The sequence below is a fragment of the Haliotis cracherodii genome, unplaced genomic scaffold (genome assembly GCF_022045235.1).
Source record: "Haliotis cracherodii isolate W230 unplaced genomic scaffold, xgHalCrac1.p SCAF_2, whole genome shotgun sequence".
In the NCBI taxonomy this organism is placed as follows: Eukaryota; Metazoa; Mollusca; class Gastropoda; order Lepetellida; family Haliotidae; genus Haliotis; species Haliotis cracherodii.
In genome coordinates this window covers 50714417-50737777 of record NW_027266275.1, presented here as the reverse complement: position 1 = coordinate 50737777, position 23361 = coordinate 50714417, and the positions used below count along the sequence as shown (strand labels likewise).

General features: G+C 38.4%; 1 protein-coding gene across 1 annotated transcript; it reads right to left on the bottom strand.

Moving 5' to 3' along the window:
- Window positions 1-1450: 1450 nt before the first annotated feature.
- Window positions 1451-23289, bottom strand: LOC139469219 (lysosomal alpha-mannosidase-like). The gene is made up of 25 exons (XM_071251357.1): window positions 23229-23289; window positions 21172-21274; window positions 17606-17779; window positions 16908-17101; window positions 15201-15309; window positions 14668-14765; window positions 14473-14544; window positions 13866-13982; window positions 11860-12063; window positions 11532-11604; window positions 11143-11182; window positions 8845-8914; window positions 8147-8272; window positions 7812-7928; window positions 7067-7160; window positions 6882-6943; window positions 6075-6299; window positions 5517-5635; window positions 5161-5262; window positions 4746-4833; window positions 4153-4239; window positions 3507-3597; window positions 3079-3224; window positions 2561-2728; window positions 1451-2342 (listed from the first exon to the last, which is right to left on the bottom strand). The coding sequence occupies exons 1-25, from the start codon at window positions 23274-23276 to the stop codon at window positions 2220-2222; spliced, it is 2850 nt and encodes a 949-aa protein (XP_071107458.1). The 5' UTR covers window positions 23277-23289; the 3' UTR covers window positions 1451-2219.
- Between the last annotated feature and the right edge of the window lie 72 nt (window positions 23290-23361).

Sequence of the window (23361 nt, the reverse complement as noted above, 5' to 3'; positions counted from 1 at the left end):
ACCTTGTGCCACTTTGGAACATGTGTTGTTTCCACATTGGATGGGGTTTGATGTGTACATTGTATGCAGACAAGGCAAGGCAAGTGGTCCGAAGTATCGTACTGACAATGATCAAGTATGTTACAGTGGATGATGTAGTTACTCATGTTGGATGGTATGAGGGCATAGCCAATAAGTGATGTATTAACATTGTCTTTACTTCTGTACTATACCCGGGACGTGTGTTGCATAGGTTATGAGTTACACTAACTAGATGCCTATGATCTATTACATTTTGGGGTAGCTTATCACGAGGAGACATGTTTATTCTGTGGATATCAGATTTTAAATCACCTAATATAACAGTATCACCTTTGGCACTTAAAGTATCATACATGTCAATGAGTTCATCTAATGCGTTAAACATACACTAAATGTAAGACGTTAGTTGAGGGAAGACGGCAACATATGACGAAGACATCATTATAACCCTTAGCATTAATAGTAGCAGCTACAAAGAAATGAGAGTTAGTATGTAGCGACGTAGCACACCACATGGATAAAGTGAATCAATTCAGAGCAGTAATGAAATGTCAATGTTTTCGGGGTCATAGAAGACAAATTCACTTCATTCAGCTCTACTACTCTGTAATTCTCTTGGTTATACATGCTACTAGGATAGACTACAAAGACCTATACGTTCCAGTGTAACGTCCAAAATGTTTTAATGTGTGTATAAAGCATATTTATACTTTGTCTGTGGAATTAATTGGCTTGACTCCAAAATCTGAAGACTTCCAAAGCTCCAAAATAATCGGTACAAAGAGCAACACATCTCTGAGTATACAAATGTACCACATAATCCCTGGCCTAAGTTAACCATATTACTTAATCAACATACAATGAAAGACGTATATTGTTTAAATTTACAGAAATAATTTGAGACAGGTGGAATTAATACCATGTTGATTCTAAAAAAATAAGAATTTGTATGAGTTTCAGAAAAATACAAGTTTGATTATATCAAAACACTCAATTTTTCAACTTTCCTCACCACTATCCCAGACGTCAAACACGACAAAAACTTCATTCATTGATCCATGGGACATTTGTCACTGAACGTGGTGACCATAGCTATAGTTAAATCTCTACCTACAAAAATGCAGGATAATTTGTGAACAATGAAAGCAAATGTCATTCAAAGTTTTCCCAGAAAACAACTTGTGGAATGTTGGATTCCTTCATAGATAAAATCTATCCGAAATTTGGCTACGTAGCATTTAGTCAAGATGTAGGTACCCGTTTGGTCACCGATAATGCTCCATTCCTTCCTGAATCTGTTAATGTATGCATATAAATAAGAATTTCTGCTCGGATTGTCAAAATCAACACAAGGCCAAGACGTCTACACGAAGCTTCATGTATATCAATAAATCTGATATTGTTCAATAATGGTCAAATATCTAATTCCCTTGCACGGACTTCACTTACCTGAGCTTGAAATAAATGACACCAATACAACCGAATCTGCTTAATATTTAGGTCTATGCATAAACATTCAGTGACACAAAACTCTCAACATGACGGTATGACAAGAGGGATGACTTCAACTTTCAAATAGTCACAATTTTCCCTTTATGTCCCTTTTGAGGTACAATCGAGCATGCTCGTTCTGCAACACTGAAGGCCTCGGTAAAACTTCCAAAAGTTGTACAGTAGATAGAGTTTAAATGTAGAGGAGACATTTAACATTTCAGTGACAAAAATGATGCCTGAGGCTATTCCCTATTTTGACTTATACTATATTTTCGGGTTCAATTCACTTGCCTTTGCATGTGTTTGTGATTGGTCACCGATAGGGAGTGATACCATCACTATTTAATGTTAATTCATAAACACATGCTTATGATATAATCGGAATCGTACAATGGACTGCGTCAGATTGCTTATGGAAAGGTTTTTGTCGTTTTGTCATGCTTATATATACTAGTACCTAAATTCCATTTTGATAAACGTAAATTCATTATCATCAGGCGATATGTATGCGAAACTAATGACTAAGCAACTCGTGTCGCGAAACTAGATTTGTTAACACATATGTGTTTCAGATGTGATAAGGGTGATTATTCTTGAAGTCATTCCTTGTAGTATATTTCGATCTTGAATGTCCTGATATCCATGGGATTGAGAACAATTATTAAAGGATCGCCATCTGCCGGTTGATTCTGTGGAACCAATCTTCATGAAAAACTTTGCCGCCCCCATGCTGAACGCCAAGCCAGGCGATTCAAATCTTTCAGTGGCATGTTTGCTGCTAGAGTCAGTTCCTCTATGTTGATAATGTCAAACGAAGTAAACAGCTCCTAAAAGAAGGAGAAAACACACTTAAAGGAAGGTTGTACCTATCACATTGGTCGTATGAACCTTATTACTTTCTTTGAAGATAGTTGAACCTGTTGAATTGATGAAAATTTTCAGGTAAGTTAACCATGCTAACGTAACTCTCACAGATCCGGTAATGCATCAAACACTAAACATTTCAATTATTTCAAATGCAAATTGTGATTTATTACTTCCTTACGTCCAGATACACTGTTACGGGTTTAGATAGTTCAGGGTCCTCGTTTCTTTCGAACTGGTGCTCCAACCTGAAGATGAGGAATGATGTTGCCTCGGTTTTTGTGTTTGGGATCTGCGCAAGGGTGAGGAGATGAACATTTTCTGGGAGGCTTTTCTGGATAAACGATCGCTGTAATGAAAATGAATAAGTATATATATGAATGTATGACAAATCTAAGCGAGGGAGGTATGTCTAATGCTTTGCTATTCAAACAGTGACTGCAACCAAGATGGCGACTCGTTGGAATGACAGTTGGGGGTGTTTAGAATGTTCTGAAAGAATGGGATTGTGTGTGTATGTGTTGTCAGGATTAGGACAGTTAGTTGGTATGATATTTGACTTATCTATATCAGTTATATATTTGAGTTTCAGCGGAAAACGTGTAACTACAACCAGCATTACCGTCTCTTTCAATACTGGTAACGTGTCTGTGAGAATCTATCCTACAGTGTTTAATTGTCAAAGAAGGATAGACTTACATTCGTAACATAAAGATCGCTCCATGACTGGAAGGTGTGATCTGTCTCTGAGAAAGACACCATTGGTTTCATGTAGATCTCTTCAGCGAGAAGTCGATGTTTAGCCGCAGATGCAGGGACCGTGTCGAGAAACAAGTAATGTGATCCTACAACGGTACCACATCTGACTTAATTTGTATGATGATATGGATAAAGGATGCACAACAGAAAATGTTGAAAACCTTCAACGAACCCTTTGACAGAGATAAATATTATAATAATTTTGCTTTGATCATACTTGTAGTTTTAGTAATATATAACTCATATATTACTTAAAGAATAAAGCGTATATGAACTTAATAATGATTGTTCAAGTATTGTGATGAGAATCATAAACTTCATATCGAACGAAATATGAAAAGTTAATGGATTTGAAACACTAGTTTTACCAATAGCCACGAGTCCTTTGCCGTCATCGCCCGTCTCATTCAATGGCTCGCCTACTCCCAGGTGATCATCCATCAATAAGCGTCTATGGACCTGATAGACAAACGTAAAACCTTATGAAGAAAGGCTATCTCTTTCACATGTGGAATATTTTGTTCATAACCGACAGAAATTCACAAGCATATAATTTATGACTTCTTCGTTTGTCAAGAGTACCATTGTCAAGATTAATCTATGCGTTAATGCTGTACAGTGTTATCTCGAAAAAACGGTATTTTCTAGTGAAAAGGACATACCGTGAAAAGGCGGCACACTATACTTTACAGGGTTGCATCCCTCAGTCCGAATCAGCTAATCGTGGGTTCGAATCCTAGATCCTTATTATAAACCTTGTTTGATTGTTACAATGGGCTGACATTCATTTATAGCTCATCTTTTCATCTAGTAACCAGGTTGCAACTGCAGATTACCTGATTATGAAGCACTTCCCTCACATATTCTATTTACTTGACCGCGGGAGTAAGGTTCCAACCTTGAGAGGATGAATATTTTGTATTATGAATTAGTAACGTGAATTTACCCACATGTTCGTGTTGTCTTCTCAAACAAATTCGCCAGTGCTATGTAACAGGAAGGTTCTGTATTTACCATCAATTCAATTTCTCCATCACGTAAACTGCTCCCACCTTCAGATCGATCAGTCAACACAGTGAACTGCACGTTTCTTGTCATGTCCTACAAACGAAATAAAGACATTGTGATATGTCTGATACTCACACACAGCCGTTATAGAAAAGATAACTAATAATATTTCTTACGAGTTCCAAAATATGTAACACTCAAGCTTACTATATAAGTCTACCTGTCAGCTTGGCCTGTTTGACTTATGGCTAGTTACTCGCTTCAGGAAAGTAATTAAACTTAGTCTGTCTATTGAAACTGTGCGTATCACCAAACCACTGTGGCAAAGGATATTATAGTTCAGCCACATATTAAATATAGGGATAATTATTGAGTAACGGCCATCTAATCAGTAATGTACAGACAGCTGACACTTGATGACCGATGATACATCTCATAATCTAATTAGAGATCTCTAATGTCATGTGACCTACGTACGATCCCACGTGTCTGTAGTTGCTGTTGTAACAGAACAACATAAATTGTAACAGAATAATAAATTCTAAGTCATCCTCGTGTGTCAAATATAAAATGAAATACATCGTCTAGATGATTATTACCTGGATGTAAATTCTAGAGTTTACAGGATAATAATTTCCGGCCACTGGCTCCGTCTGATTCAGATGCCAAGTATCGCGATGATTTAATCTGAAACAGTCAACACCTGCAAGTGTTATATGACATTATTCACTGATAGTCACCTCGGATGAAGCGTAAGTTGTCTTTTTTGTCATGTTCGGACCCATGAACGATATGTTATCTGATCACATGTTAGAGGCGGTGGGTACCTTAGAGGTTAAAGCGTGTTCTCGATGCGCCGAAGACGGGTTCGATTCCCCACATAGGCAACCTGAGTGGAACCCATTCTTGGGTCCCCTCCGTTATATGGCGGTAATATTGCAAACACATCTCAATCAATCATTTAACACTTATAAAGTGTATTTTGTCTCAATAGATAGTTACGTTTCATCATACCTTCTGACCATCATTTCACGACCATTGGCATCTGTGTGGAACTGTCCATTTGTCCTGAGATCCGTTTTGTACAAGTTGATGACTTCTTTTCCTTGTTTGTCCCTCAAGTAAAACGTCCAAATTCGGTTAATGACCATAATGCAGTTACAATGCACTTATACACTCACAACTGTTTCACAATTATGACCACCTATAAAACAGCTATCATACATTTCTTCAACGTGTACGAAATATTTAATCTTGATGAAAATCACGAAACAAGCATCGTTATGCTTTCAATATGCTCATGCTCGTAACTTGAAGCAAATAGTTAGTAGATCAGTGTTACTGTAGTCCAGAGATATCATCGGACATACTCAATAGGTATCGGTCCAACTGCCCATGCTACCTCTATGTAGGACTTGTCTTCGAAGATTCGGATGGTCTGTGAAACCCAAGGACTGAATACCTGGCGTATCTCCTGTACCACCTTGCCCTGAATACAACACAAGGGAGACTTGTACTACACTAATACAACACTAAATCAGGACATGTGTTGTGCTATGCTATGTTCGGTGAATGAATTTGACTGAAAGCCACTTTAAACAGTGTTTCAGTAATATCACAGCGTATGAGGCTAACTGGAGGAAGAGCCCGAAGTGATACAACGTTGTCATTTTGGTGGAACCCTGCTACGAGTTTGGTGCTGACAAACAAATGATCATAATCGGACAAAAATCAGGGATCCGAAACAAAAGCCAACAGTGAATTGTGACGCAAACTACCAATCGACCACCCGTGCACGTTTTATGCTAAATATAATTATTACTTCATAAATCATGTTTTAAAAACATAGGGTACCAGAGTTATTATTTCGTAAATCGTTTTCATATCACTGAACTATTCTCATCCAGTAAATAATGTTTTCGCAGTACCTGAATAAAAGTCGTATTAAAAAACTGTCGAGGAAACTTCTCAGTAGTGGTGTGGTTCGGTCTGAATATGTAGGCCCCCGATGCCTGGTGCTCGTCATCATGGCAATCCCCGTTATAAGACAGGTAATACTGAAACTCCTGTTCCAGATATATGCTGATATTCTTCTGTAGATTATTCATCTGCTTTAGCCTACCGGTTGTACCATCAAACACCAGCGACACCATCTGGTGTGAACAAATAGGGAGAGAAGAGATAATGACCAGGTGACGTGAACTTTCCATGCGCATCTGACTCTCAGCACCAAGTAATCATTACGACTGCACAGCCAACACACACACACGCGCACGCAAACACACCTAACACACACACCCAACACAAACACAAGCAGACACGCACACACACACACACACACACACACACACACACACACACACACACACGCACGCACACACACAAACACATACACCCTATGTGAAACATAACCAATAACAATATATCTGATGTGGCTTCACCTACGTACCAGGAATGTCACCTCTGACAGTTATAGTATCGTAATGTGTACAGTCAGGCTATTACAAGTGAAATGTTGCAACAGTAATAACAAGTACAGAAAGCTAGTGACAGAAAATCTCGTCATGTAATGGCATGCATGCACCATGTGCCATTTAACTCTTGTTTGCATATGTATGTGTGTTGTCAGTGCTTTAAGCATGCTTTGTTGCGTGGAAGTTAGCGCATTATAAGAATTCTTCTTCTTCTTGTTGCTGTACTATAAATGTTCATTCATTTACTATTTTTATGGTTACCTTATTTCCAACCACTTTATCCCCATTATATGTTTTCCTGACAGAGCTGCTTTTCGGAGATCCTGGAAATAGGTATGAAAATATTTCTCAAATTGGAATCGCTTATGAAACTATGTAAAATGATGAAAAATATATCAAATGAAAGTGTTTATGTTTGCAAATATATCACAATAAATGGCATTCACCTTTTTGTGTATCGAGGAAAAAAACGCCTAATCCTAGCGATGGTAGAGAGGCGGGTATGATGATCTCCTTGCCAACAGTAGACTTGTCAAGAACCTGAAAGTATTATGGACCTATCCCTTCATAGTTGCAATGATTTCTCGTCTATCATGAATTTGAATTCTTATTTTAACCTTGTGTTTAGCTAGAATCTGCTGACGTGTAAGAATTACGGACATGCACTGGTCGCTATTTTCTGATATGAGAAAAGTAATTATGTGGTATGTTGCCTTATAACTAAAAGTGAAAAGGAATGCAAATCTTCCGTTCAAAGACATCATCTTGCATGCGGTTGTAATGTTTTGGTGTATCGAATTCTTTTCAGAGTAGATAGATTAATATTTAACATAGGAAATTGATGTTTAGTAATGACACGCCACCTGTGACAACTGCAAAGTGTAAGTTTCGTGTCTTTTATGGACGAAACGACAAAGGGGTAAGTTCTCTTAAGTTGCAAAGTGATGATTACGAGATCACTGTAAATCTGACATTTTTATGTGTATTAACGCGTTACTATGTGTGACATGGAAATGCAGCCTGTATAGTCATCCCTCACTACTTGATTGGTATGCTGGAGCGTGATTAGAAAGAAGCGTTTTCGTGATCAAACAATCCGGATCCCACTATTACGATTGTTTAATGCACAATAAGTTGTACACTAAAAATATCCTATTTATTTACTGGAAACCTCAATAAATATTTACTCACATCGTAATTTAGTTGTTCGCCACTAGGACATACCACGGTCCAGCCAGATTGGAATACAGTCACCCTTATATAGTACGTAGTGGGGCGGGTGAGTGGGTTCCAAACTATGAGTTGTAGCTGGAAAACAGATATCACCAATGTTGTGTTCACTGAGTCCTGGCATGGTGGACACTTCGTACGTGGGACATACTCCTTGCTAACTAACTGCATATGAATGATTGTAAAGATTATGAGAATATTGATTTTGTGAAATGAATATTTTCTTTATAATATTTTTCTTGCCATAGATGATAAAATGAAAACAATTTTCTGATATATGTTGATTATTTAGATACCTTTTCTGTTGTATGTGGTACTTTGCATATTCTCTGTACAAGGCCACTGCAGTAGGTTGATCTTGGTTTTGGAGCTGCCACACTACCGTTTGATAATAGTCGAGCAAGCCCCTCTAACACAATATCCTTTTAAAAACAATTCTGAGTTAGTATGGCGTAATACATCAAGTAAACATGTAAGTGTTATTGTATTATAAACTTTAATATTTACACTTTACTGTGTCTTATTTTATGAAAGAACGTGCATGATGGCGACAATTTCGGTGGAAGTATTAACAGCTTGGGTAGACTTGCATATTCCTATAAGGTTCTCGGTAGATAGTACTTTTTGTAAACTTGTATTTGTATAAAGCAACTATGTGCTAGGTCCGCACATAGTGATAGTAGCTCTTGTGTTGATGCCATAGGGCACCTAGTCTAACCCTTCCTTCTTCGTATCTGGACCAAGGCTTATACAGCCAATTCATAAGTATAAACAGTAATTAATCAGAAGTGACATAGTTGCACAGCTCGTTTAGGTTGACTTACAGTAATGTACAATACAATAGTATTCATAAACAATGGGGCTGAGCATCGTAAAAGTTGTGACAAGTGATTCCAGACATTTGAGTATGGTCTGTGTCTGACACACAAAAGATAGCATTATCTGTCAGCTGAAGGGACACAACTGTGTTGCACGGTAGTACATCAGATGTTACCTCGACTGTTATCAACGCCCTGTCAAGCCGGTCAACATAGTCACGGGCTACAGCTTGCTTCTCCGTCCCACTAAGATGCGAGAAATGCACTTATCATACACTTATCATACAAAGTAACACATGTCTGTTGGACGTAAAATGATGGTAGTACAAAGATGGCTGTAGGTGTCAGACAGTTACAGACGTTGTAACATTTACAGACACATGCTTTCAATACTCCAGTTTGTTTAGAAGAATAAGAGGCCACAGTAATTTCGATACATGACCGTGGAAATAGAGGCTACCTGGAATAAGTGTTGTATCAAGTCTCTGAAAGGCATTTAGAATTGATGCAACATGAGGAAAAGAATTTATGGATGTCAACTTCTTTATTAATAGGAACACAACGTTTCGGTGTATATGCTTATTCTTCCTCTATAAGTGTTATACTTGTAATCCACATGTCATTAAACGTTTTAACACAACTGTCAAGAAGAAATTCGGAGATTTCAATACTTACCGCATGCGTGAATTATACATGGTGAATTTTAAGAATTGTACTATTTTTCCCATATGAAAAAAAACATCGAGCCTCTTTTGAACACCAGGCAACTACTTGATAGTTATGGATTATTGGAAATATAACGATTAGTTGTTTAATTAGCATTGAATAATACTTTGTATTCGTTGGTTTTATGAACATTCAAAGAGTGAAAGTCAGTTCGTGTCTTACATTACGAATTTACGAAAAGAATTCGTTTAGACCATTTTTACTAAAGACAGATTGAACAACTAGGTCGGACATGAAGGTACACAAATTTTCACATGGCGATTGTCACAGGTATGTTGTGGCGAATGGCAAAGGTCAAATCAAATTCACACTGTGTGATACGTTAACATCAGTGCCTGTTGTGACCACCAATCGCCTGTGAAACGGCTCTGCATCACCTGTTCATACATTGAATGAGTCTCTAATTTCGAGCCTATGTACTCTTTCCCACCCATCTTGTAGAACCTGTTGAAGTTGCTGAAGCGTTTGAGATAGCGTTTTACGTTGTCGCACACGTCCATAAAGGTCATCCCATAAATCGGGTGATCTGGAAGGCCATGGCAGCGCAGTAATGTTCTGGAAAATCGGCGGTAACACGGGAACAAACAGGGCGCCAATATACGGTCACCTTGTTCGACGTCCGTACGCTTACGCAATTGCTTACTAAGACTCGCCGACTTCCAGAAGTCCGACAGAGATGTTTCGATATTCATGGTCTAGTTTTGGCATACCGAAATGCGATGTCTCTTAGACGTGCAATCGAACGCATACCTTCGTTTTATTCCTGACATAACAATTCATCAGTTCCAAGATTTCCACATGCGTATGGTTTGCAGTGGGTTTTCCAAGAAGTATTTGAAGTTTTGAAGTTAATCATATAGTATTTTTGGGCGGACTTTACAACATTTCATTCGATACATGTGATTTCTTGATCATGTGTACATTGACAGACATATTATAACCATCATCTGTCACTTGTAAATACATCCTCAAAATGAGAGATAATATGAACTGTGTATGCTCAAAACGGGAGATGATCTGAGCTGTGTATGCTCAAAACGGGAGATGATATGAGCTGTGTATGCTCAAAACGGGAGATGATATGAGCTGTGTATGCTCAAAACGGGAGATGATATGAGCTGTGTATGCTCAAAACGGGAGATGATCTGAGCTGTGTATGCTCAAAACGGGAGATGATATGAGCTGTGTATGCTCAAAACGGGAGATGATATGAGCTGTGTATGCTCAAAACGAGAGATAATGTAAGCTGTATATGCTCAGAATGAGAGACAATATGAGCTGAAGGCCCAAAATACCAAATGCCCTACACTTAGGTCCTTTGATTTGGTTAATTAAAAAATGGGCCTAAATAGAATTGTTAGATCAGTAACGAGCTATATCATAAGAAAGTTACATTTCGCCATAGTATATTTACACGACGTCAAAATGAGAGACGTTACCAAAGTGTTATCATTGCACATGGTTATCTACACTAATGTGTCCAAGTGATCATCAAACTTATTCTATATGTATTCATACTAAGGCATTGCCAATGGGGTTTCCTGGGAAATGTGGACGTAGTACGGTACAATCTCAAAGGTCACTTTCACATCAAATGGAGAAACCTTATGTCATCTAAACGTCAGATTAAGAAAGATATTTACCTATACCCAATATTAAAACTTTTGGCGAACATCGTGCATTTATACCTAAGCTTTGAGATAAATCTTCATAATGTACATGTATATATAACCTACAGTTGGACTCACCTTATAGCGTCATGGTGTTGTACTATCCCCATAGCTTCCTCTGTAAGTAATGCGTTCATAAACTCGTAATAAACTAATTTCGAATATATCTGGGTATAATTTGAGTTATTTAAGTGTTTATGTAATCGTTCGTATTGTATATTACTTTTATAATAAGAAAACTATTACATTGGGCTGTTATATGAAGCAAAGGAGATAACAAAACCGCAATAACATAGACGTGCATTGTGTTATCGTACATTTCGCCTACATAGTTTAATGTAGATGTATGAGCTTCAAACATACATAAGTAACCGTTTGGTATAAGTATTGTGCAGTAACGATACCAAGTTGTGGAACAACAACTTACAAGGCTGTCCAGCTATGAAGAAAATCTAATTTCATCTTACCTAACTGGAACATCTTACTAAAACTGTTGTCGAAGTCTTGCAGGTTTGCAAGGACATGTAGTTGTCTCACGATCTGATGTACGAGTAGGGGAGAAGACACATTCAGCTGTTAAATACTGGCACGTCGTCTGTATAGCATGCTTACATACCATTCAAATTTATATGACAGTTGTGTAATGATTACAACGTCAAACAAATAATATCAAATAACCGATTCTGAGTATACATCAAAGAAATCACAGGTAATTTATTTTCATATTTATCACATGAACATTACAAAGGTTGAATACCGGGACATTGTACATGACGTGACAATGAATCAACGTACCTGTAGCCTGTTGTTCGCGTCTCTGACGAATCCTTTAATAGCAGGCCGACTGGTGTAAAAGCCTGTGAGGAACCCGTGCGGTTTGATGGCGTAGGGAAAAAAGTCGTCCTCCTTCGTAGTGTAAGTTTGGTTAGCCTTGTTCACATGGTATGTATAACATGATGGTGTGGAGTAGAGGGCGTTCACGCTGCTGCCGTTTACCTGCTGGAAGTGAGGAAACAAAAAGATACAACAGGCATATACGTCCGATAATAACAAATGAATACTCACATACATATATGACATAAACATTTCGATGTATACAGTCAATGTGCAAAAGACACTAAGTAATTTACAAAACGCCTGTCAAACCCTGCAGAGGAGGTTAACTCTCCTGATAGGCGTTGGGGCGTCTAAAGCTCGGTACAAGTGAGTGAAGCATTTGGACTGAACAGGACAGAGCTTTATTCACTCTCTGCGATGTAGGAAGTACATTGATTACATACAAGAATATATGTACTGGTATAAACAAACATAATGTACTTAGTATTAAACAAAATGTAAATGTCCTATTCTTTCATAAATAACACTAAAAGTGAAATACATTTTATATGCCGTTATAAGTGGTACCTATAAATATAAACATCAACGCCAGCGAATAATCAACCTCAATTACCTTCCGAAAGGGATTCATTTGGGCGTAAAAGGTAAAATAGCGGTCAACATTGTCTGAATGGATCTTTGAAATTCTGTGATAACATCAGATGTTCGCGAAATGGGAAAGCATACGACGGCGGACTGGGTAAAACAGTCGAGTCTTGACCTGACAAAACAGTCGCGGGCCCTACAATCCAGGGGCAAGATAGTCAGTTAGTTCAAGCTTTCCATGTTGTCCCAAACGTAGTTCAGGACAGTTTTGTAAAATATAAACGTATATTAACTTATCCATTTATGTTTAAACTGACCTAGAAAGTGATCCTTATATATATGAGGGAAGCTAAATGTTTTAAGAATCGTAGATGCACATTTTCTGAACAATTTGTGCTTTCTATACTCGATGTTAGGTACCCATGCGTTAGTACAGGAACAACCACGCAGGTAAACAGATGTAATAAATATGATAAAGATTATGGTATCGGTATAATGCATGATCTTTGTGTCTTGTTCACATTTTTTGCTATGTAAATTCATCTTTTTTACAGTAAACACTGTACAACATCTATAATCTGTCTTGGTTTAACTTTGGTTTTAGATATATTGATATTCAAATGTGATTGCTTTCAATAGTTATCAAAAGACTTTAGCATAAATTGTGATTCATTTGCATCAGTCGATAAACTAATTATATCGCTGGCATAAAGTTATAATATAAACTTAAGTATTTCCGCGAGTGATAACGTCTGAAACCTGGTTGTCAAATTCAATTTTCAAATTTATACTTTCTTCTGCACGACAGTTTACAATGCTAACGGTTCTGATGCAATATATGTAATCATTAACGTCGACCTGAACACCAATACATACACGATATTGACCAGGGTTGCTTTTCTACAAGTCATATTAATGAAAAAAGTAATAGACGGCTGATCTGATATCTGTTCCTCGAAAAGGACTTAAACGGGCAGTTCCAAATGAATGATGATAGAGGCCGTGGTGTGTTGTGGATATTTGCACCCTGGTATCTACAATCGCAAGGGGGTACTACTGACGTCACATTTCTGCTTTTGTGTGTCTTTTCCTTTGTTCAGACCAACATTTCTGAGGAAAGGGATGATAAGAATTAGGCAGACGATTTAGAAACCTGACATCTCATTGGCCCAAAAGCACACACATCCTAATTTGTTTTAGGGGTCAAAGTTCGCTCTGGTATCACCTGACACTTTTGAGGGTTTGACAGCTCCACTTGGAGCGTCGAGTCGGGGCTAAAGATCTGATAATAATGAGACTGCATGAATCGAAGACGAACCGAGTGTTGTTTGTTCAGTATGATAGAAAGAAGCCCTCATTTAGGATACATTATTGATTACCTGTTGGTTTACATATCTGATGAGCTTGTCCAAATTCTTGTACCATGTGTGCGCGTTGGAATAAAGAAAATCTGATCCCATAGTCATCATGATGTGGTTGGTTGTGTAGTGTTTTGCCTAAACAAAATAGGTGATGAGGCGTATATATTTTACGAAAGAAATATTCTCATGTATGATGTAGACCGCCCCCGTTGTCTAGTGGTAGAGCGTCCGCCCGGAGAGCGGGAGGTCCGGGGTTCAACCCTCGGCCGCGTCATACCAAAAGACGTTAAAGGATGGTACTTGTTGTTACCTTGTCTGGCGCTCGGCATTAAGGGCCTAAAACAAGGACTGGTCGGCACGGAGTCAGTATTCTGTGTCTGAGTGGGGTTTTCATGTTAAAACTGCGGCATGGTATCTCAGTGAGCTAGCACTATAAATCGGCATCAGTCCGGACTAGTACAAGCGGCCACATAAACAGACACACGTACATGCACGTCGCTATATAAGTGCAATAATCTTTGACGCGACGTTTAACCCAATTTCACCTCACCTCAAATATTATGTCTACAATTATTAGCCAAATAAACAGGGTATTACTAACTAAAATAAATGATCTGTTACGTACTTGTTCCTTGGCTGCAGATATGAACGCATCAACCCGGTCTTGAACATTGTAATCATGCATCCGCACATCATCCTGATAATAATAATAATAACAAAGGAACGAAAGCATCTTATGGGTATTACAGATCCACCATGACAACATAACCTTAAAATGAAACAGGTAGTACAATATCACATTTGTTGAAAGCTAACTGACCATGATGGGTGGGTCTTGGCATGCGATGTCATAGCAGAATCCAGAGGGTGGGCCGTAACCGTTGAACAGGGTTCCAGAGAATAGATCTGAAGTTACACCTGGAAAGCGATCAACCAACATGATATTGTACCTCAGTCTAATACCATCTCACACCTAAGGGACGCCCCCTCTACCCTACCCAAACACACACACACACACACACACACACACACACACACACACACACACACACACACACACACACACACACACACACACACACACACACACACACACGGATTTAGAGCCCATAATCAGGGCAAACCGGATTCATTGGTTTCTGATATGCCCTATGAAGTCAACTCTTTACCCGTGACCCCTTGTGGTACTTAAAAGCTACTAAATAAGATTTGTACCCATCCCTGACTACGCTAAAAACCACTTGATTGCCTTACTTACGTGTTTGTACCCGATTAATGATTAACAAGCCGTCGTGATACTGACAACGGTATCAAACATCATGCATGCACCCCTTCCTTTCCTTCCGGACTCACCAATATTTTCAGGGCTTCCCTTCCATATCATTTCCATGGTTTTCTCATTCAGCCTCGTCGTTTTGTCCTGGTAGTCAATTCTCCCAAAGTACAAGGCATCGTAACCCATCTGCGGGAAACAAAGTTGATTTCAGTGAGTCACCAGTCATAAAAATTACTTACATGCAAAAATAGCATGATAGTTATACATTTAGATTTCTAAAATAAACTGTGTATGCATCTGCCTGTTTAATATAGAAGCGCATTTAGAGTATTAATCACAAACTAAGAGAAATAATCAGTCCCGATAGAATTAAACAGTAATTCATTGTTGTGAGTAGATTAGTGTCTTTTTTTACCTACAGTCCTTTTTCTACAAAAATGCAGAACATGTGGGTTTACCTCAGTCGGCGAGTTGTTGAAACGTCAGATGAAATATTTTGTGACGTCGTGATCGTCGATATTTGTTCGGGCAGTACGCGCATATGACGTCACGCTGCTAAAGACATCTTCATAAGCAATGTTAACAATTGGTGCGAACTATCTGAGCAAAACTACGATGGGTGGCTGAAAAGTTCTTAGCCTAACTATGCAGGATGTATAGCACAGCTTGCAGTATTAAGCACAATACTTTCCATGCTGACAGGTTTAAGTTTAACCAAATACTTAAGTCAGCATATATTTGCAGGCATCGCAGTGACTAAGTATCTTCTGTTGATGAAAATGAACAAAGTTGGCTCCGGTGCTATCATCATGTTTCTCCAACGGGCTCCAACACCCAGCCATGCGGATATGGTATCAACTTATGAATTATGGAAAATGAACGACTTGCTACACGTCACATAGCCAATTCAGTAGGCATCTCCCACGAGGAGTTGAGAACATACCGAGGAATGAACAATGAGGCGTGACAATGATTTCAGCACGCTGGAATCAAGGTTTCTGATCCCTGACCAGGTTAACATCTCTCGTGAGAATTTCGTCATTTTGAAGCAGACCTAGCTGAGTTTGTTGGGCTTTTTGTAACTATAGAGTCTTGGGTTCATCACTATCAGCCAGAGACTAAACAACAGTCAAAGCAATGGAAACATCTAACGTCTCTCCCACTACTGGTGGTCTGCTTCCCGAATGATCAAACCATGAATGGCCAATATTATGCTAATATCTGCTTAGATTCGGCAACTGTATAAGAATATCAAGGCTAAAGGTCGAGGAGAACTCGCTAAAGGTGCGTTGTCCCACCAGCACAATGGACCTGTACACAAGTCTGTCCCCTTAGCTGCAACACGTGCTTGTGGCTTTGAACTCCCATGAACAATCTCCGTATTTCCCAGACTTGGTAACAGCAGATTTCCACTTCTTCCAAAACTTGAAGAAAGAACTATCTAGCAAGAATTATGCAAATGATAATGACGTAATTACTGCCGTGGAGGACCTTTACATAACCAGGTGGAAACCTTTATACACCACTGAGATCCAGGCACTCGATTATCGTTGGCAGAAGCGTGTGGACCTCGGAGGGCATTAAGTTAAAGAATAATTTGCAACCAGTTCCATCAACGCAGTCCATCTTAGTTAGGATCAGAACTGTCCAGTTCCCCCTCGTAATAATGCTCAGTGAGAATAACTGAAAATTATTTTATCTATCCACGCCCCAAAAGGTAGTATTTTCCTTGTAAATCTATTAATTATAGCAATTACTGCAGTAGTCGTGAAAACAATATACACCTGAGCGAAGAGTGAGGCCTGTTGCCGTGAGTGTCCAAATGGGTCTATCTGCCACGCTACTCGGGGGTGGGCACATTGTCCAAAGGTTGAGTTAAGGAACTGGAGTCCAAGAGTATGTTGGTCTATGATGGCATTGTAGTGAGTGGCCCCTTCGTCGTTCATAGACCATCCACCAAGTGTGAACTCTAATCTTCCTAACAAGGAATAGAAAGGATAAATAGTGTTCTTGAGATAACAAAGATTAAGGTGTGGGGGTCAACGTTTGTGACAAGTGGCCGGTGTACAAGTAAAAACAGAATATCGTCATTACAGATTCTGTGCTATGTTTCAGAGCCATTTACTTCGACATTAAGAGTTCTTGTAATATAATGTTTTCAAGTTGTAACCATTCCTAATTTTGTACATATTTCGGGGTTTAGCATTAGTATCAAGCAAAGACACAAACAACTTGAGAATTGCAGCTCATAAGTGTGAGTCTCGTGAATCGTGTGGAGTATCGTCGTATACCTCTTTAAGTTTCCATACATGTACATATGTTAAACTAAACATATAATACTGTGAGTTTCTGAATAACTTAATACAAAATCAGAACCGTATTACCATTTCACACAGTGTGCAGCACATCTTACCCAATGTTGACATGGTCCACATAATTCAGAAACTACACAAACAATGTATTTACAAAATATCTATACTACCTTCGTTGACAAGTTGCTTCACTGTGTTCTGCATGTCCTCGGTCTGTTCCTCCCACCACCTCCAGAAAAAGGCGATCTCGACATAGATGAACCGCCTTGACGGGTTTTGCAACAGCTGGGGTATCACAGAATCGAGGATGTAGACGACACCAGCAGGTTGTATGTCCAGTCGAGCTAATGGATGTGACAGGTAACAAAAATGTCTTAGCTTGTATCTGCATTTTTGGTATGTTTGCTTTATCATTTTGTTTTAAACACTATCCATTTCTTTTAATATTTTTAAGAACTTTAATGTTTTCCTCAAACTCTATGTAGCAAAGGCAAAATATTAATACATGTACGCAGTTGATAAAAGAACGCCAATTTCTTTTATGTTAACAAAGCTAACCAAAAATATGAATGACTGCAAAGGCCGAGAAGGATACAATAATGGTAGAGAGATTATGAATATTTGGAGGAAAAACACATTTTTTCAATAGTATGTCTGCAGGATATACATATCGCTGATGTAAAGGTAATGCTAAATGAATGGGGGCTAAGCCGTATAGTTGCCCCATTTATATAAAATACAAGTAGGCATACTTTCCATAACAATTTTGAATAAATAAGCAACACAGATAGGGATAAATATAGAAACTGTTTTCGCGTCGAGTGTTTGTTGAAGGAATAAAGATGACTTTAGTAAATATTTATGGATCTATAACAAGGACGATCTGTATTTTTATAGGAAGTTATTTACCAATATTGACGATTTCCATTGCAAACCTCTAGTTTCCTGTGGAGAAGAAATTTGTTCTGGACCCTGAAGTTGACTAAGGAAATTACATGCATATAAATAATCTAAAGGCGAGACTAAGGGTTATTGAAAAAATGCATCATTAGATTTGATTGGTGTCTGGGGAGAACTCATATCCTAGGCAACAGAAATGAAATAATAGAAGAACAATTGAACTTGGACAAACAAAGAAAGTTGTATGCTTCCTTATACTCGTTCAACGATGGCAATACATGAATGGGGCGAGATTCTCTCGATAATACAGATACTCCCAATTTAGATGGGTCAACCGCGTGGTATGGATGAAATAATAAAAAGCGATTTTTACCATGAAGTATAATTAGAGTTCTGGTTTAGATATCTTCCCCGTGGAATATTTATAACATGCTTTGAAATATATTGGAATATAGATTTTCAGGTTTATTAAGGAAACATATGAAGACCTTGCTTACTAGTAAGATCAACAAGGTGTTATTACTGTAGTACAAAGCCAAATAAAGACAAACGCTTAAAAATTGGCGCTCCACTTCTTTACTTATTCATGTATAATTCCTTATAAAAAATAATAAGGATATGAATTACTTATAGGATTAAGGAGACTCTAAACATATTGATACATGAACATCAGAAACGACAATATAAGATTACTATATGATTTGATCTATGAAACGAGGAAACACAATTAGCCTGGAATACTGACGTTAATTTATTTTCAAAAGACATTTGATACTGATAAAAAAATGATATTATCTTAGTCCTTGAAAAGTCCGGTATTGGCCAAGTTCTTCGAAAATGGATTAACAATTTGATAAGCAACTCAAATTCATGTGTAATTCAAAATGGGTATGTCTTCTGATATATAAATCTATCATCCGTTATCGTGTTCTTTTATAAAATTGCGAAAAATCCGCGGATACTCCGCAGATAACTTGCAATTAATTCGCGAATAATCCGCGAATAATTCGCGAATAATCCGCGGATTTCCGCGAAAACTATTTTATTGTTTCGTGGCACTTATAAGGAGTTTTATGGGACTATCACAACATCTATGTGTGGCGGGCCATGGCAATACTCTCCATACATGCACAATGTATTCAATGATGTTACGCTGTGAATGTATTGCAGGTACATTTGTTAAATACATGTAAACCCCAGTTTGTAAAATATTCATGCTTTAATAATGTTTTCATTAAATATTCGTTTTGATTAATATACATGAATACATGTATGTACTGGTATATACTTTTATGTAGTGGTTTGATAAATACCACTTTGACACTGATATTAGTACAGTTGATGTATGAACATATATATTTACTTGGTTAAAAAAACATACAATGTACATGTATGGAGGGACGTCCTGATTAGTGTGGTTGATAACAATATGAGTGAGTGAGTGAGTTGGGTTTAACGCCGCTTTTAACAGTATACCAGTTATATCGCGGCGTGTCAGCTTAATGTGGGAGGAAAGCCCGAAGTGATGCAGGTCTCAGACGTTTACCACTTCGGTGAAACCCACGAGCACGGGTATGGTGCTGACAAACCTAGAAACATAATCGGGGTGAACCGGGATTCGAACCCACAATAGATAACAAAATGAAGTGCATTTCATGTACTCCTACAAAACTGATCATTTTATACGCAATTGCCTAAGACACATATACTTCACACGTACTCTACAGGTTATTACAATCAGACAGACAGCTAATTATCTTGTTTAAGTTATTATAGAAAAACAACAACAGCCTTCTCATGATTATTCCTGTATTGTAACAAGTCTTAGTTAGTTGTATTGTAATTAATGTATTATTTACATCAATTGTCGTACACCCTGACATACCCTTTTCACTGTATGTTTGGTCACGTGGGCCAAAAAGCAATGTTTGTTATAACTGATTACTTAGTTATCTGTATCATGATATGTTTTGCATATGCAAATACATCTTTCAAGATTTTCCATATTTTGCCCTGTGCGGTATGATACCATGGTGAGGTTATTATTCTCTGTCGCTCACATTTCATTCATTGTCTATTAAGCTGTATACAATGGTCGGATAAATAATCTTTGTGGTTTTCTCTGGATATTAAACAGCGCGGTATGTTCAGAATTATCAGTTCAGTGTGGCAAAAACAATATACATGCATAATATGTACATCTCACAAGCGAAACTAATTGTATAATGATTAAAGTTACGTGTGTGGGCAAATATTGTTAGTTTATTATTATCAAATAACTAGGTGTGATTGGTCTGACCTTTGGTATTTTACGAAATTTGCATACAAGACATACTTGTATAAGAGTACTTGTACACTCGAGTAAGAAATCGAACATTCGCACCCAAACCACTCACACCCACCACCCCCCACCCCCCCTCACCCCGCCCAACCCCACCACCTTTTATATTCCGAGCTATTGAACTTGTTTTGTGATTCAATTACCATCACCTTCCATATTTGATTTCCATCCATGTTCACTGTGTTGTTGAAATTGTGCACTAATCATTTCTAACAGGGTCAAAGACAACTGACCCAGTACCTTGAAGATAAGCGTCATGTCACCTGCAATTCACCCTGTAATCATGAGCGTTTGTTTATGAATCACTATGATGATGATATCACGTGTTCTTGAAAAAATGTGAGTGTCCTGCCGCTCCGATGGCACAGGACACAAACACATTCAAAGGAAAGCCAATATTACCTTTGGAAAATAGAAGAATTCCCAGAAAGAAGATAGGTAGGAAATTATGTCTGTGCATGTAACAAATTCTTATATCATGTAGGAAACACTCACCCCCATAGTAGTATTCATCCACAGTTTTCAACCATCCCACATCATCGTGTGTATGGGGAACAAGGTGCACATTCAGCATGTCCTCTTCCACATGGTTGCAGCTCTAGAAATACGTTAAGTGGTATATTAAAATTGCAAATTCTCATTATTTCGCTAATATCACGACGCCTCAACTTAATGTTGGATGAAAGTCCGAAGTGAAACATGCCAGCAAGGCTGTGTGTCACACAAAGCATCGATCATAATCAGGGCAACTCTGGAACTTACGAGGATATGAATTTGACAGGCCTTATTATTTACAGATTAAAATAAAAAATGCAGCAAAGAGGGTCTAGGTGATCCTGGCACAGTCAGGATGGTTAGGCTCATAATCAACTCAGGGCCCTTGCCCCCTCTATACGCAGCCCAGACAGCGAATGTGAAGACTCCCCAACACTGCAGCCTTCTGAATTACCCAGATTGTCAGAAGGGTACTCTCCCAATGTCAGTCAACAGATTGGGAGGTACCAAACCTAAGGCACCGAGGGAAATGGGGAGTCGGACAATTTGGTACATGGGATGCAAGCGTGACATTTCGAAAGCGAGGTCTGCATTTTTGCCATGTTTTTGCTGAATCTTGTCAATCACATTAGTGCTTATTCCGGGTCGTACCATGGATTGACCTCTGTATGAAAACCACAAACCATGGCAAAGAGGTGATAAAATGATCGAGGTACACCATTATGTCGCTTAAGATAGTATGCTTGTGCCAAAGCTGGGCATCCTCTGACAATGTGTTGGACAGTCTCATTAAATTCATTGCATAATCTACATTTCATATTCACATTTTGATGCAAAATCACATATCAACGGTTTCGAGTGAGAAGTGACTGGTTCTGAGCAGCAAACAGAACGCCTTCTGTTTCACCTTTCAGGCCAGTCGACTTCATCCAAGCGAAGGGTGGCTGCAGGGTGGCTGGCCCTCTCAACAAACTACACATTAACTCGATACAGATAGCCTCTCCTTGCACAAATGAGTCTGGGCCGATTTGATATGACACTTAGCTTGGTTGACACTCATTTCATTTCTTGTACCGCCCAGCAGTACAAAACCATCAACAAAATCAACACTGACATTGAGATTATGTCCCACATCCTCAGCTCTTTCTACGTAAACTGTAGAATGCCTTGCTTTCATCGTGAGTCTTATGCTTCACAAGAGGATCTTCAGGCAAATAAATATGTGCAAAAGTGCACATTCTATCACGAAGATCCCCAACGTTAATCAAACCACACTCTCCGATTATAATTGGTAAATATAATATAGGGTGGTGCGGTCTATTGTCTGACATGATTCTTCGTGTGAGGTGTGTTCATACCCTGAATTTCTTGTTTCATCCAATCAACAACACCAAAAGAATATGAAAGGACTGTTACAGCTTAGGTATTTGTGGCTTTAACTTCATTGCGAGCGTTCAGCTCTGAACGCCAGCTGTTCTTAAGCCTACATTTGTACTCTGTCCGAAGTTTTTCCTTGATATGGGCATTCTGGAGTTTGTCCCTAACCTGCATCACCAAGTACTATAGGCCTGACCTTCCGCGAGATGGTCAATAACTCGTCTCCCAAGTAAACTGACTGGTCCTCCCTCTTCTACCTTGCCACGTTTCAGATGAAGAATTATTATTATTATTATTATTATTATTATTAAAGGTATTTTTGTGTAGTCGATGTCCGTTAATTTCTATTGGAACCTACGGTGATATCGACATATTAAAGACGTGTGTGCAAACAGCTTTGCGACAGGTATGACGTCATTCTGGAATGATACATACCGCCATGACACAATACATGCCGTCACATGCTATCATGGTCACTGCGTTGTTGGATATAGAGAAAATCAATGCAATCATGTCACCGTACCACATTTTTCAAATTTGTGATTCAATTTTTTTTATCAAGAAAAGTTTCCATACGCAGTGAAATGTCCAGAATATTTCCGGCTTTCCAATTCCATTTACGAAACATTTTCAACTAATCTCACATTCGTTGTACAATAAATAATCAACTTCTCAGTTACCTGAAAACCACACGTCTTCTCTGCATGTCCGCCTCTCACGTTTAACATCAAACACAGCAGAACCACGTATAAAACTCCCATGTCTGTACTTAAGTCATAAGGGTTAGTCGACAAACTATATCAACAACCTTAA

What these genes read in the sequence shown, in the direction of transcription:
- LOC139469219 (XM_071251357.1), bottom strand. Translation starts at nt 23,276, where the DNA reads ATGTTAAACGTGAGAGGCGGACATGCAGAGAAGACGTGTGGTTTTCAG. An exon ending in GGATGAATACTACTATGGGG is followed by an intron (nt 17,780 to 21,171) that starts GTGAGTGTTTCC and finishes CACATCCATTAG; the next exon opens with CTCGACTGGACATACAACCT. An exon ending in GCGAACAACTAAATTACGAT is followed by an intron (nt 7,161 to 7,811) that starts GTGAGTAAATAT and finishes TAATACTTTCAG; the next exon opens with GTTCTTGACAAGTCTACTGT.